The sequence below is a fragment of the Protobothrops mucrosquamatus genome, unplaced genomic scaffold (genome assembly GCF_001527695.2).
Source record: "Protobothrops mucrosquamatus isolate PMUCROS unplaced genomic scaffold, P.Mucros_1.0 scaffold_159, whole genome shotgun sequence".
In the NCBI taxonomy this organism is placed as follows: Eukaryota; Metazoa; Chordata; class Lepidosauria; order Squamata; family Viperidae; genus Protobothrops; species Protobothrops mucrosquamatus.
In genome coordinates, this window is record NW_015386235.1 from 756621 (window position 1) to 769729 (window position 13109).

Below are 13109 nucleotides of genomic sequence, written 5' to 3' on the forward strand. Positions count from 1 at the left end.
GCAGCACCATGGCGGCCACGCCCTCTGCCCGTGCCCCGCAGCATGAGGGCAGAGTCTTGTCTACACTGCCTGGCTGCCATGTCCTTGGCTGCTCTGCTCTGTGTGGGCCATGCTCAGGGGCGACTCTCCAGGGGGGCTGCTGGTGAGGAGGGGATCGCGGGGGAGGCGAGGCTGGGGCAATGGCATGTGTGTCCACAGAGAGAGCTTCAAGTGCCACCTCTGGCACGCATGCCATAGGTTCGCCACCACTGACCTAAAGTGTGCTTTCTTTACTGGAGCATGAGGGATTTTGTATTTGTGGAGTTAAAGGCTTTTATACTCTTATAATTATTGACCCTAGCTGTCCAATTCAAGCTCTCCTTTATATTAATCTATTTTGAAATTCCAGAGAGTCCTAATAGTTTTAATTGGGAAAACTGTTTTGGCTCGTGTCTATGGTATGATTGAAGAGCTTTGTCCATGCAAATGTCTTTCTTTTAGTTTAGTTTATTTGGGGGAAAGGGTAACAATTTCTCTCTGTGTCTGCCTTCCTCCCTAGAAAGGGAAGTTAAACTGTGACCCAACTTTTGAACTTGAGGAAATGATCCTGGAGTCCAAGCCACTTCATAAAAAGAAGAAGCGCTTGGCTAAGAAGGAGAAGGAAAGCAACAAAAATGAATCCTCAGAGGTGAGGTACAATAGAGTTGAATGGTTGAATTATCCAAAGGATGCTTTTGGCTGATGTGAGGGTGCCGGCATTTTAATATCTTCCAGTTTCATTAGGTATATTGATCTAAAAGACAGAAATCTCACATCTAAATCACACTGACTTTAATGGCAATGTCCCAAATGAATAGGACAGCAGCCAAAATGTGCAGTCTATAACCCTCTGTGCTTTCTCATTCTTGGCATTTAAATGATTAACTGGTGCTACAGTATATTTATAATATTTTTTAAAATATTAGAGCACCTTTTGAAACCTTTGCAAAATTGAGGAATGGCCATAGATATACCAGTTTTAGATTTTTTTTAAATACCAGATTTAGATTATTTTAAATTCTATGAGCAATACCTTACATTAAGATTGTGACAGCATAGAATAGAACAGAACAGAACAGAACAGAACAGAACAGAACAGAACAGAATAGAATAGAATAGAATTTTCTATTTTTTTAGCGACCTTTAGATTTGGTGAGGTGAATAGAAAGGAAAACCCTGGGGATAGTAGAAATAATAAGTGTACAGTGATGTTGGCAATTTTTTCTAGGTTTATTAGCTTTGCAGAGCGGGGCTGAAAACTGTAGCAAAGCAGGGAAAACACATCCTTTTTTGTGAAAAAGAAAGAAATCAAGAAATAGAACTTTCTTGTTTCAGATTTGTATCTCCTTTCTCCCCCTTTCTACCCCAATACTGGATGCCAACAAAGCCAGAAAGATTAGATATTAAGAAGGAGAGAAAGAATAGAATCAGTGCTCATAGATTTTGACTCTAGCTGCTTCCAAGAGATACTATCTTCATTATCACTGCTACTAAGTCAGTTATTTTCACAAAGCAAGATGTATTGAGGAAGGGCATTATCCTTAGTCTATTACTACTAGAGCCCTCTGTTCAGGTAAACCAAGATCTAGAGAAATCAGGTTGAATGCTAAAAATTGGATTGTGAACTACTGAGGAAAATAACCTAGAAATAATGCTTGATCAAATTTGATGCATTTGATCCAGGTTGGTAGACGAATTTAGTTTCTGTTAAGAGAGATGCACCACTGAATCAGCTAATAATTTAGTGTATGGATCAATTGTTTGAATTCCTGTGAAATGTCTTTCTTGATAAGTTTAGTGTCTTCTTGCATCAAATACTACAATGATGAATTCTCATTAACTGATCTTTTTTCTTTCTTAATATAAGGCCTGCCAGCTGCAGAAAAACCTGGAGTCAATACAAAGGGACTTCATGATTTTCAACAGAGAAAAGTAAGCACTGACCTGAAAATATAAACTTTAAGCTTAGCACATCAATAAGATTACTTAGAACTAAGGAAATCTGATTACTGTTCCTCAGATAATTAGGTAGTGATTTTGGCACAAAATCCATAGAAAAGCATTTGAAGCCTGGCATTGCTGTACACTCTCACTTGGCAGTTGCTCAAACTATTTCACTAAGGTAGGCAAGCCCACTGAATTTAAATTTTGAATATCTTTCTGACAAAAATATGAAATGGGTTTATTTTCCTTTTTTCTGCCTTGTTCTCCTTCCAGAAAGAAATTGTATCTGCTATAGTTAGATAGTAGAAATTGAGCAATAACAAAGACAGATTTTCAAACAGTAGCTATTTCCCCCAATATATAGGTAGTCCTTGACTTACAGCAGTTTGTTTAACCATTAAAAGTTACAACAGTGCCGATAGAATTAACGTACAACCAGTCCTCACACTTATGTCAGAGTCTCTGAGGTCACACAATCAACATTTGGATGCTTGGCAACTGGAACGTATTACAATGGTTGCAGCATCCCAGGGTCATATAATCACCACTTATGAATTTCCCAGGGGAACTTCTGACAAACAAAGTCAATGGGAGAAGTCAGATTTGCTTAATGCGATTTGCTTAACAACTAGGGTGAAAAAGGTCATAAAATTGGGCACAACTCATTTAATGCGTTACTTAGTGACAGAGGTTCTGGTTTCAATTTTGGTCATAAGTCGAGGTCTCCCATAATTCCATTTCTTGACTTTCTGAGACCATTCTTACAAACATAGCATAGCCAGCAATACATTGTGTGGTTATTGTTATTTTTAACCATTCCTGCTTTTTTATCCACTTTCCAGCATAGTGAATTTTTTATTGCATAATGTATGGAAGTTACAGTGTTATAGGTTGGATCTTTAAGTATTGATTGGTGGCTTAAGAAATTCAGTTAACAGAGATTTGTAACAAGCAATATGTTCTTGAAATGGATGGTATATAGCCTTTATAACTGGAATCATAACAAGCCTAATAAAAGGAGAACTGATTGTATCTTGGCTAATGCAGAAGTTTGGAATACTGGTTAAGATACCAGGCTAGAAACCAGGAGACTGTGAGTTGTAGTCCTGCCTTAGGCATAAAGCCAGCTTGGGAGTACTAGGAAGAAGGCACGGGCAAATCACTTCTGAAGTTTTGCCAAGAAACTGAAGGGACTGGTCCAGACTAACTCGAAGGCACCCCCCCCCCCCCAATGCAGATGGTAAGCTTTTGGGGAACTGCTGGACTTTATTGCTACCTGATCATGGACTTTGGTTTCTCTTATATACATTTTAGGGCACGACAAGAACATAACAAAATGCAGGAGAACTTGACGGTGACACAAACCAAAGACAACGAGGAAGAAGATGACCAAAATAATAATCTTTAAGATCAATGTAGTTTTCACTCAGGTGCTGCTACCGAAAGGGCAGGCTTTTACTTTAGCTCATGGAGCTTAGCAGATAAAATTGCACACTGCTTTCAAGATAAGGCAGATACCTTGCTAAGGAACCTTGAGGCTAGATGCTGGGTCTCTCTTCCCACCATAAGGACTTGTGGCCTACAATCTTGCAGAGCTACTTAAGGCCCAGATTGTCACCCTTTATGCCTGCTTATTTTTTAAGCCACTTGACCATTAACAGGAAAGAGTATGCTCTTTACTGTATAAAAGGCACTCCAAATAGGGAAAGGTTAAGTTCACTTTGTAGGTATAATTTTTATTGGTAAAATGTCAAGGTTGCTGATAATTGGGTTAAATCCAGTGCCTATGGGAAAGAGGTTTTTGCAGGTCTGCTAGAGGGGGCAGCACCACATTTTCTTAGAAGTTTTCAATAAAAAAATAAAAAAATAGAGCCGAATTGCAACTCTGCCTTAGACCGTAATAGACTTCAAAATGAAAAATCAATTTTTAAATACGTATAACTGACTATATCCAATATATCACAGACACAGAATAAGAGGAAATAATATTTTTGCTTTGGGAGTTTTCCACTTATTGGTACCTTTAAATAAAGTAGTTCTTAAGAATATAACCAATATATCTACAACTTGGTCTGTGTGTGCACTATGTGAACCAGGAAATGGAACAATGGGACATTCAAATCAAGATAAATTCATTAGGGCCATTTTATAAGTAGAATTCACTAGTATGTGCAAGGAGTAATTCCTTTTCTTGCAAGGGATAGATGGCAATCATTAAAAATATTTAAGTCTGCAACTATTATAAAGAAATATTAGCTGTGATGGTCATTTGGTAAAAGACCATTGATGGCTCTTAGGATCAATAGATGCTTGGTACAGTTAATGACAAACTATTAACTTTGTACTGTAAAGAACAGTTTATTATTATATGTAGTTGGGAAGAGACAGCAAAAATTCAGGTTGTTGGAAATTGGCTAGAAAAGAGTATATCAATGTTACAAGTACCCAAGGTTAAGCATAATTCTTTATGGGAACCAATTTTATGTTTGACCTAAGCTTGCTTTGCTTTATGATTCTAGTCCTCTTAGTCCTCCTTTCCATGTTCTTTCTTCCCCAGATACAACATTGGTAGACAAAAGACTGGCTAATGTAATGGATGTAGGAAATTACATTGACAATTATTGTACATAGTCAAGCTAAAATCTTTTCTAATCCTGTTTGTAGTTTGAATCGAAAAAGCACTGTGAGGTCACTTGCTATCTAGTGATTTTTGATTCTCTGTTGCATTCTCTGTACAAAATGTAAAAGCATTCTCAACCAATACAATCTCTTTGATTTCCAAAGAAAAATGAATGGATTATGTCCACCTGGTGTGCATTATCATTAAGAAGAAAACATGGATAGATTATGTGTCTACTGGGATAGGCCAGCAAGCAATTGGGTCAGTGGATGCTTTCTGCATTGTTTTAATCCTGGTCGTCTTTGAAAATTTCCTCTACAAAAAAATAGTTTATCTGAATGCAAAGGGTAGCAAAAGGTGATGGAAGACCTCTTTTCTCCAGATTGCTTAAAACAGGTAAATCTGCTGCCCTGCAAATGGGGGAAAAATGCACAGTTGTTCATTTAGGCTTATAATTTAATAAGCTCAATAACTAGATTCTTCCTGTATTGTAGCTTTTCTCATCCCATATAAACAGATAGCTAAGCAATGATCCTCAAGTTCTATCTTGCCACTATCATTCTGTCTGGCCTGCTGAACCAGACTGAAGGATCAGGGCATTGTTGATCACTTCAGATACTCTTTCTTTCCTTTTTTAAAAAAGGGTAGTTATTTTTAAAGAAGAATATCTGGCCTGGGACTTGGCCCCTTGCAGCTGAAATGGAACAAAATCTTAATGAAAAACAGTGGAGTTCCCACCATTAAGCAGCACAAAACGCACAAAACTTTAGTGCACATCCTAAAACATTTGTGGGGGGGGGACAGAAAATCTTGACCCTTCCTATATACATGTTGTGGTTCCATTGTATGGTTCACACAATTGTTCTGCCCATTGTGATCCCATGCCCTCCTTAAATGTAAAAGGCAATCTTCAGTCACTCAAAATTTGTCTATATTTCATCTGGGCCCTCTAACCCAGCTTTTGCCCAGTTTTTCAGCTATTTGTTACTTGGATTTAAATCTTAATGCAGTGTCAGCACTCTTAGAATCATGCGGTTGGAAGAGATCACAAGGATCATCTAATCCTACTATATAATATATAAAATTCATAGAATAGGTATACAAGTCAGCTATCTTGATTCTCATGCAGCTTCTAAAGATAAAATGCTACATTTTTTCTTAAATTCCCACCCAAATTAAGGCCATTCAGTTCCAGCAAGAATATTTTATCTAGGACAATGTTTAAAAAATAAGTAAGTGCTACAAAGCTACAAGCCCAATGTGGCCATTTTGGGGTACTGGGATTTGTAGTTCAGCAATTTTCTGATGGATCATTAGAGCAATCAGTCCAAAAGCCTGTATACCAGCAAAGTGCCTGAAAAAGACAAAGCATTAAATACAGTTAACCTCGTTTCTTTGGGTTTTTTTGCAAACCAGACAAGCCAGCAGACCAAGAAAGGAGAGAGGGTCAACCCTCCTGCCATTGTTCATTTAACTCCACTAGTAGCAGCAGGACAACTGAGGCAAAAACAACAATACATAGTCACATCTAAATGATAAACATCACATACCATTCTGTGGATTACAGACCAGTCCTCAAGATATTCTCCCTGTCGTTTTCATTTGGTAATATATTAGGGTAAATCTTGCCTCCAAACCTTTTTAGTGAAAAATGAAATAATGGCTAGGAATGTTTTTTTTCAATACATGAAGTAATGGTCACAATTCCAGTTGTGATATAGACAGATTTGGACCTAAACTGATATCTCAGAATGGTTTGATACTTGTTATAGGACAGCTGTTTCTAAATGCTCTTTAAATGTGTGAGACTTCGTCTCTGATCCTCCGCAGCCAGCACTGCTACTTAAACGTTTGCTAAACAGCACTATATTAACCCAGAAACTTTAGGGACTCTGTCAGTAGACTCTTTAGATTGAAAAGGATGTATTAATGGTTATTTGGGCATTTTAAGAGCATATAGGGAATACACCATTGCTACATGCAATTCTGATCTCATCATGACTAAATAATCTTCCCAGGAATAGAAAGCAAACTTAAGTAAATGTAATATTTATAAGAGTAAATTATAAATACCAATTAATGTTCTTTTGGTTCAATTAGGAAGGGTATCATTCTTTTCTTCTGATGGAAAGAGAACAGGGACACAAGCTTACATGTCTGTCAAAAATGTTATGTCTATAGTTAATTAAAACATGTTAAAGTAGCATTTCCCCTCTCTTCCATGTTATAAATTAAGTTGGTTAGCCTTTCTGTAAGGGCCTTTTATAGTGCACTAACTTTTTTCATTTTTTTAAAGCCTCAAAATAAAGTTGTATTAACTCTTAGATGCAGCTGTGTTCCATTGTATCCTATATTTTAAAATTTTGATTGATGGATAATAGATTTTTACAGGCATAAAAATCTAGCATTTCACTGAAAAAAGCTTTTTAAAACAATGATCCACTCCTATTCATCTGGTCGGTAATAGAGGGGTTGATGCAAATTGTGACTCCAAACCCAGAGAAATTTCCTCTCCCCACTGTTTTAGATCCTGTTTAGATGCCAAGTCACACTAGGATATGCTCAGATTGTCTGATTTTCAAAGATAGATGTAAACTGAAGACATAATAATAATAATAATAATAAATTTAATTTATATGCCGCCCTTCTCCCAGCGGGACTCAGGGCGGCGCACAACATATTTAAAACAAAACATAAATACATAAGTTATGACAGTGATTATCAGGATGGAAAATATATATATTTGAATGAACCACATCAGCAATGATTTAACCAACTCTTATGAGTACTTGAAGTAGCACAAAGGGAAAAATTCATAGAAAGGTAATTTTGACATTCTATCAATTTTGGAAAAAATAGTAATTTGAGGGTGTGGTTGAAAAAAGTTGGGATCTTAGACCAGGCAAAGCATATCAATTTATCGTGTGTCCTGTTTTCAACTCCGTGGCTTTCTTTTATATGGAAACATTTGTTATCCTTTCTTGTCATGTACAGACTGACAACTTCAAATTTATTGTCAGTAGTTTTATGTGCGAGAACTAGAGGATGTTTGCTTACTGCTTACTACTAGTTCTTCCTTTCTTTCCTGCCCCTCTAATAATGCAGAAAATGTGTAGCATTGTTAAAACATTCTTTCCAATCAACTGGTGGTTGTCATGAGGGTGGGAGAATGTGCATGTGATGCATTACTATTACTGCAGCAGTAAGCAGACAGTTGGGTTTTAGATTGTGGCGACTGTCAAGCCACGACATTAATGTCTAATTCATGCATCAGATGCCTATTTGATTAGAGGACTGAAGGCTACAACATATAAGGAACGGTTGCTGGAATTGGGTATGTCTAGTCTAATGAAGAGAAGGACNAGGGGGGACATGATAGCAGTGTTCCAATATCTCAGGGGCTGCCACAAAGAAGAGGGAGTCAAGCTATTCTCCAAAGCGCCTGAAGGCAGGACAAGAAGCAATGGATGGAAACTAATCAAGGAGAGAAGCAACCTAGAACTAAGGAGAAACTTCCTGACAGTTAGAACAATTAACCAGTGGAACAACCTGCCTCCAGAAGTTGTGAATGCTCCAACACTGGAAATTTTTAAGAATAGACTGGACAGCCATTTGTCTGAAATGGTATGGAGTGTCCTGCCTGAGCAGGGGGTTGGACTAGATGACCTCTAAGGTCCCTTCCAACTTTACTACTACTACTACTACTACTACTACTACTACTACTACTACTACTATTAATCATCGCACAGTCAGCCAGATGTTCAGACTGGATTTGGCATTTTTCTCTACCTATCGAGTCCTTACCAAGGATGTGGATGTTTGATGATATTACAGATATCGTCGCAGGATGGAAGCAGTTCCTACTACTACTACTACTACTACTACTACTATCATCATTATTATTATTATTATTATTATTATTATTATTATTATTGGAAAAACTCAACAGTTATCCAGCAGCCTGTTAACAGCTGCCAATATATTAGGTTAAGATTTCTGGTTCTGATTTTTTAAAATTCTTTTGACTTCAATTATAACTAAACATACAGCAATACAGATAGGGAAACATTATAAAACGTGCACAGAAGGTTTAGTCCAATCTTTTTGCTTGGGCAACAGAGAGAATATAACCAGTTACCTATCCATTGGATTCAAATTTCCTGCAGTCTTCCCAGACTTGTGAAGATGAACCCACCTAATAAGTGATATGGCAGGAAGGGATGGTAAAAATTGAAGGCTTTCCATTTTGGGAGCAAAAATATCCCCAAACACTAGACCAGACCTGGACATTTTATATCTAGCCCTTTGGCTGTCCCTATCTGGCCCACATGAGGTCAATCGGCAATTAGAAATCAAATATAAATAAGCGTACACCATGCAGAAATACAACTGCATTGCTTTTATTTTGAACACAACTATTTGTGTGCATGTGTGGTTCGGACCTCCATTAGTCCATTTCTCACGTGGCCTCTTGGGAAAATTAATTGTCCACCCCTGTATTAGATTAATCCACTCTCTACTTCAAGTATAGCAGGGGTATCAAACTCAATTCCATTGAGACCCGCATTAGCATTATGATTGCCCTCAAAGGGCCAGCAGATCTCTCACCTGGAGGGGCAGCAGTAGCTTTGAAGGAAGCGTGTGCATTTCAGCAGCGTGTGACTCAGGTGTCTTGACTAGCTTTGGCTCAGGCCCAGCATGCGAGAGCCCCATCCAACATTTCCTCACATTTTGGGGGGAAAAGTCTGAGGCAAGCAGCTACTTGTGGGAAAGTGCAGCACAGACGAAGGAAGAGGACAGATAGGCGGAGAGGCAGGGAGGGGTGAGAACTGAAGACACACATGACCCGAGCACCATCCATCTTTTCTCTTTCCTTCCCTTGCCAGCCACTTGCTCTCAGGCAGAGGGCTCTTTGGCCATGCCTGCCCACTCCTGCGTTTACCGTTGGCACACAGCTCCATGCATTGGAGAGGCTAGCGCTGCTGCCACTGATAAGACACCGGAAGAAGTGAGGAGGTAACTACTCAATTACCTCCTCCTACTAGTCTGCTTGTGGGCCAGATCTAAACACATCACATGCCGGATATGGCTCACAGGCCTTGAGCTTGACATGTATGAAGTATAGCCTCTCTGTTTGGGCAGCCAGAAACAAGAAATCAATCCAACAGGCCCAATTGTGTCCACAGAATAAGACAGCCTAAATAAATTCTGAATATTGTCAGAACATTAGGAAATCATGTCAGAATATTAGGAAAAGCAATGGAAAACCCAGAGAAAAGGCTGACGGGCATACTTAAGACCATTTTATTGGAAACCTTTTATAGCTTTCATTATAAACATTTCACGTTTCATAAAAGCAGTATAGCTTTCATGTTAAGCCTCATCATGTATTTTGAATAGCAGCTTCCATTAAAACTATGAGCATTATTTACGTTGTACAATTTTCTTTAGTAAAACTACTGTAGATTTTTTCCTATTTTTTCAATAAAAACTCATTGCTGGGCACAGAAAACAGGATCTCCTCCAGATAGCAGAAAAGCTGTTTCTCTTTGTTATATAACTCTCCAAACACACAGCTGTTTGAGATGAGAAATACAGGTATTTGCTGCCTGAATTTCAAAGCATATGAATACATCTTAGTTGTCCCTATACTCATATTTTAGCAGATTGCTTTGACTTGTTGTTTGGCACCACCAAGTGGCAACTTCAAAAATACACAAAAATATTCCTAAATGACAGAAGAACAAGAATTTAATAATTTGAATTTATCTAAAAATTGAATTTTTTTCTGAAAGAATATGACCCNGGGAGAATGTGCATGTGATGCATTACTATTACTGCAGCAGTAAGCAGACAGTTGGGTTTTAGATTGTGGCGACTGTCAAGCCACGACATTAATGTCTAATTCATGCATCAGATGCCTATTTGATTAGAGGACTGAAGGCTACAACATATAAGGAACGGTTGCTGGAATTGGGTATGTCTAGTCTAATGAAGAGAAGGACGGGGGGGGGGGACATGATAACAGTATTCCAATATCTCAGGGGCTGCCACAAAGAAGAGGGAGTCAAGCTATTCTCCAAAGCGCCTGAAGGCAGGACAAGAAACAATGGATGGAAACTAATCAAGGAGAGAAGCAACCTAGAACTAAGGAGAAACTTCCTGACAGTTAGAACAATTAACCAGTGGAACAACCTGCCTCCAGAAGTTGTGAATGCTCCAACACTGGAAATTTTTAAGAATAGACTGGACAGCCATTTGTCTGAAATGGTATGGAGTGTCCTGCCTGAGCAGGGGGTTGGGCTAGATGACCTCTAAGGTCCCTTCCAACTTTACTACTACTACTACTACTAGTACTACTACTACTACTACTACTACTACTATTATTATTATTAATCATCGCACAGTCAGCCAGATGTTCAGACTGGATTTGGCATTTTTGTCTACCTATCGAGTCCTTACCAAGGATGTGGATGTTTGATGATATTACAGATATCGTCGCAGGATGGAAGCAGTTCCTACTACTACTACTACTACTACTACTACTACTACTACTGCTACTACTACTATTATTATTATTATTATTATTATTATTATTATTATTATTATTATTGGAAAAACTCAACAGTTATCCAGCAGCCTGTTAACAGCTGCCAATATATTAGGTTAAGATTTCTGGTTCTGATTTTTTAAAATTCTTTTGACTTCAATTATAACTAAACATACAGCAATACAGATAGGGAAACATTATAAAACGTGCACAGAAGGTTTAGTCCAATCTGTTTGCTTGGGCAACAGAGAGAATATAACCAGTTACCTATCCATTGGATTCAAATTTCCTGCAGTCTTCCCAGACTTGTGAAGATGAACCCACCTAATAAGTGATATGGCAGGAAGGGATGGTAAAAATTGAAGGCTTTCCATTTTGGTAGCAAAAATATCCCCAAACACTAGACCAGACCTGGACATTTTATATCTAGCCCTTTGGCTGTCCCTATCTGGCCCACATGAGGTCAATCGGCAATTAGAAATCAAATATAAATAAGTGTACACCATGCAGAAATACAACTGCATTGCTTTTATTTTGAACACAACTATTTGTGTGCATGTGTGATTCGGACCTCCACTACAGTCCATTTCTCACGTGTCCTCTTGGGAAAATTAATTGTCCACCCCTGTATTAGATTAATCCACTCTCTACTTCAAGTATAGCAGGGGTATCAAACTCAATTCCATTGAGACCCGCATTAGCATTATGATTGCCCTCAAAGGGCCAGCAGATCTCTCACCTGGAGGGGCAGCAGTAGCTTTGAAGGAAGCGTGTGCATTTCAGCAGCGTGTGACTCAGGTGTCTTGACTAGCTTTGGCTCAGGCCCGGCATGCGAGAGCCCCATCGAACATTTCCTCACATTTTGGGGGGAAAAGTCTGAGGCAAGCAGCTACTTGTGGGAAAGTGCAGCACAGACGAAGGAAGAGGACAGATAGGCGGAGAGGCAGGGAGGAGTGAGAACTGAAGACACACATGACCCGAGCACCATCCATCTTTTCTCTTTCCTTCCCTTGCCAGCCACTTGCTCTCAGGCAGAGGGCTCTTTGGCCATGCCTGCCCACTCCTGCATTTACCGTTGGCACACAGCTCCATGCATTGGAGAGGCTCCCACTGCCCATCTGCTAGCGCTGCTGCCACTGATAAGACACCGGAAGAAGTGAGGAGGTAACTACTCAATTACCTCCTCCTACTAGTCTGCTTGTGGGCCAGATCTAAACACATCATGGCTGGATATGGCTCACAGGCCTTGAGCTTGACATGTATGAAGTATAGCCTCTCTGTTTGGGCAGCCAGAAACAAGAAATCAATCCAACAGGCCCAATTGTGTCCGTTTGTTGAGGCTGCACATGCCACAGAATAAGACAGCCTAAATAAATTCTGAATATTGTCAGAACATTAGGAAATCATAATGTCAGAATATTAGGAAAAACAATGGAAAACCCAGAGAAAAGGCTGATGGGCATACTTAAGACCATTTTATTGGAAACCTTTTATAGCTTTCATTATAAACATTTCACGTTTCATAAAAGCAGTATAGCTTTCATGTTAAGCCTCATCATGTATTTTGAATAGCAGCTTCCATTAAAACTATGAGCATTATTTACATTGTACAATTTTCTTTAGTAAAACTACTGTAGATTTTTTCCTATTTTTTCAATAAAAACTCATTGCTGGGCACAGAAAACAGGATCTCCTCCAGATAGCAGAAAAGCTGTTTCTCTTTGTTATATAACTCTCCAAACACACAGCTGTTTGAGATGAGAAATACAGGTATTTGATGCCTGAATTTCAAAGCATATGAATACATCTTAGTTGTCCCTATACTCATATTTTAGCAGATTGCTTTGACTTGTTGTTTGGCACCACCAAGTGGCAACTTCAAAAATACACAAAAATATTCCTAAATGACAGAAGAACAAGAATTTAATAATTTGAATTTATCTAAAAATTGAATTTTTTTCTGAAAGAATATGACCC

The 13109-nt window shown here is 38.6% G+C and overlaps 1 protein-coding gene across 1 annotated transcript in view; it reads left to right on the forward strand.

Annotated features, from left to right (window-relative positions):
• STK32A (serine/threonine kinase 32A) overlaps positions 1-3824 on the forward strand; it is a 40520-nt gene extending 36696 nt beyond the window's left edge. Inside the window, exons 8-10 of the mRNA XM_015821142.1 lie at positions 539-667; positions 1886-1950; positions 3277-3824. Of these exons, the coding sequence (XP_015676628.1) occupies positions 539-667; positions 1886-1950; positions 3277-3370 (288 nt within the window). The 3' untranslated portion in view covers positions 3371-3824. The remainder of the gene's footprint in view (positions 1-538; positions 668-1885; positions 1951-3276) is intronic.
• The last annotated feature ends 9285 nt before the right edge of the window (positions 3825-13109 follow it).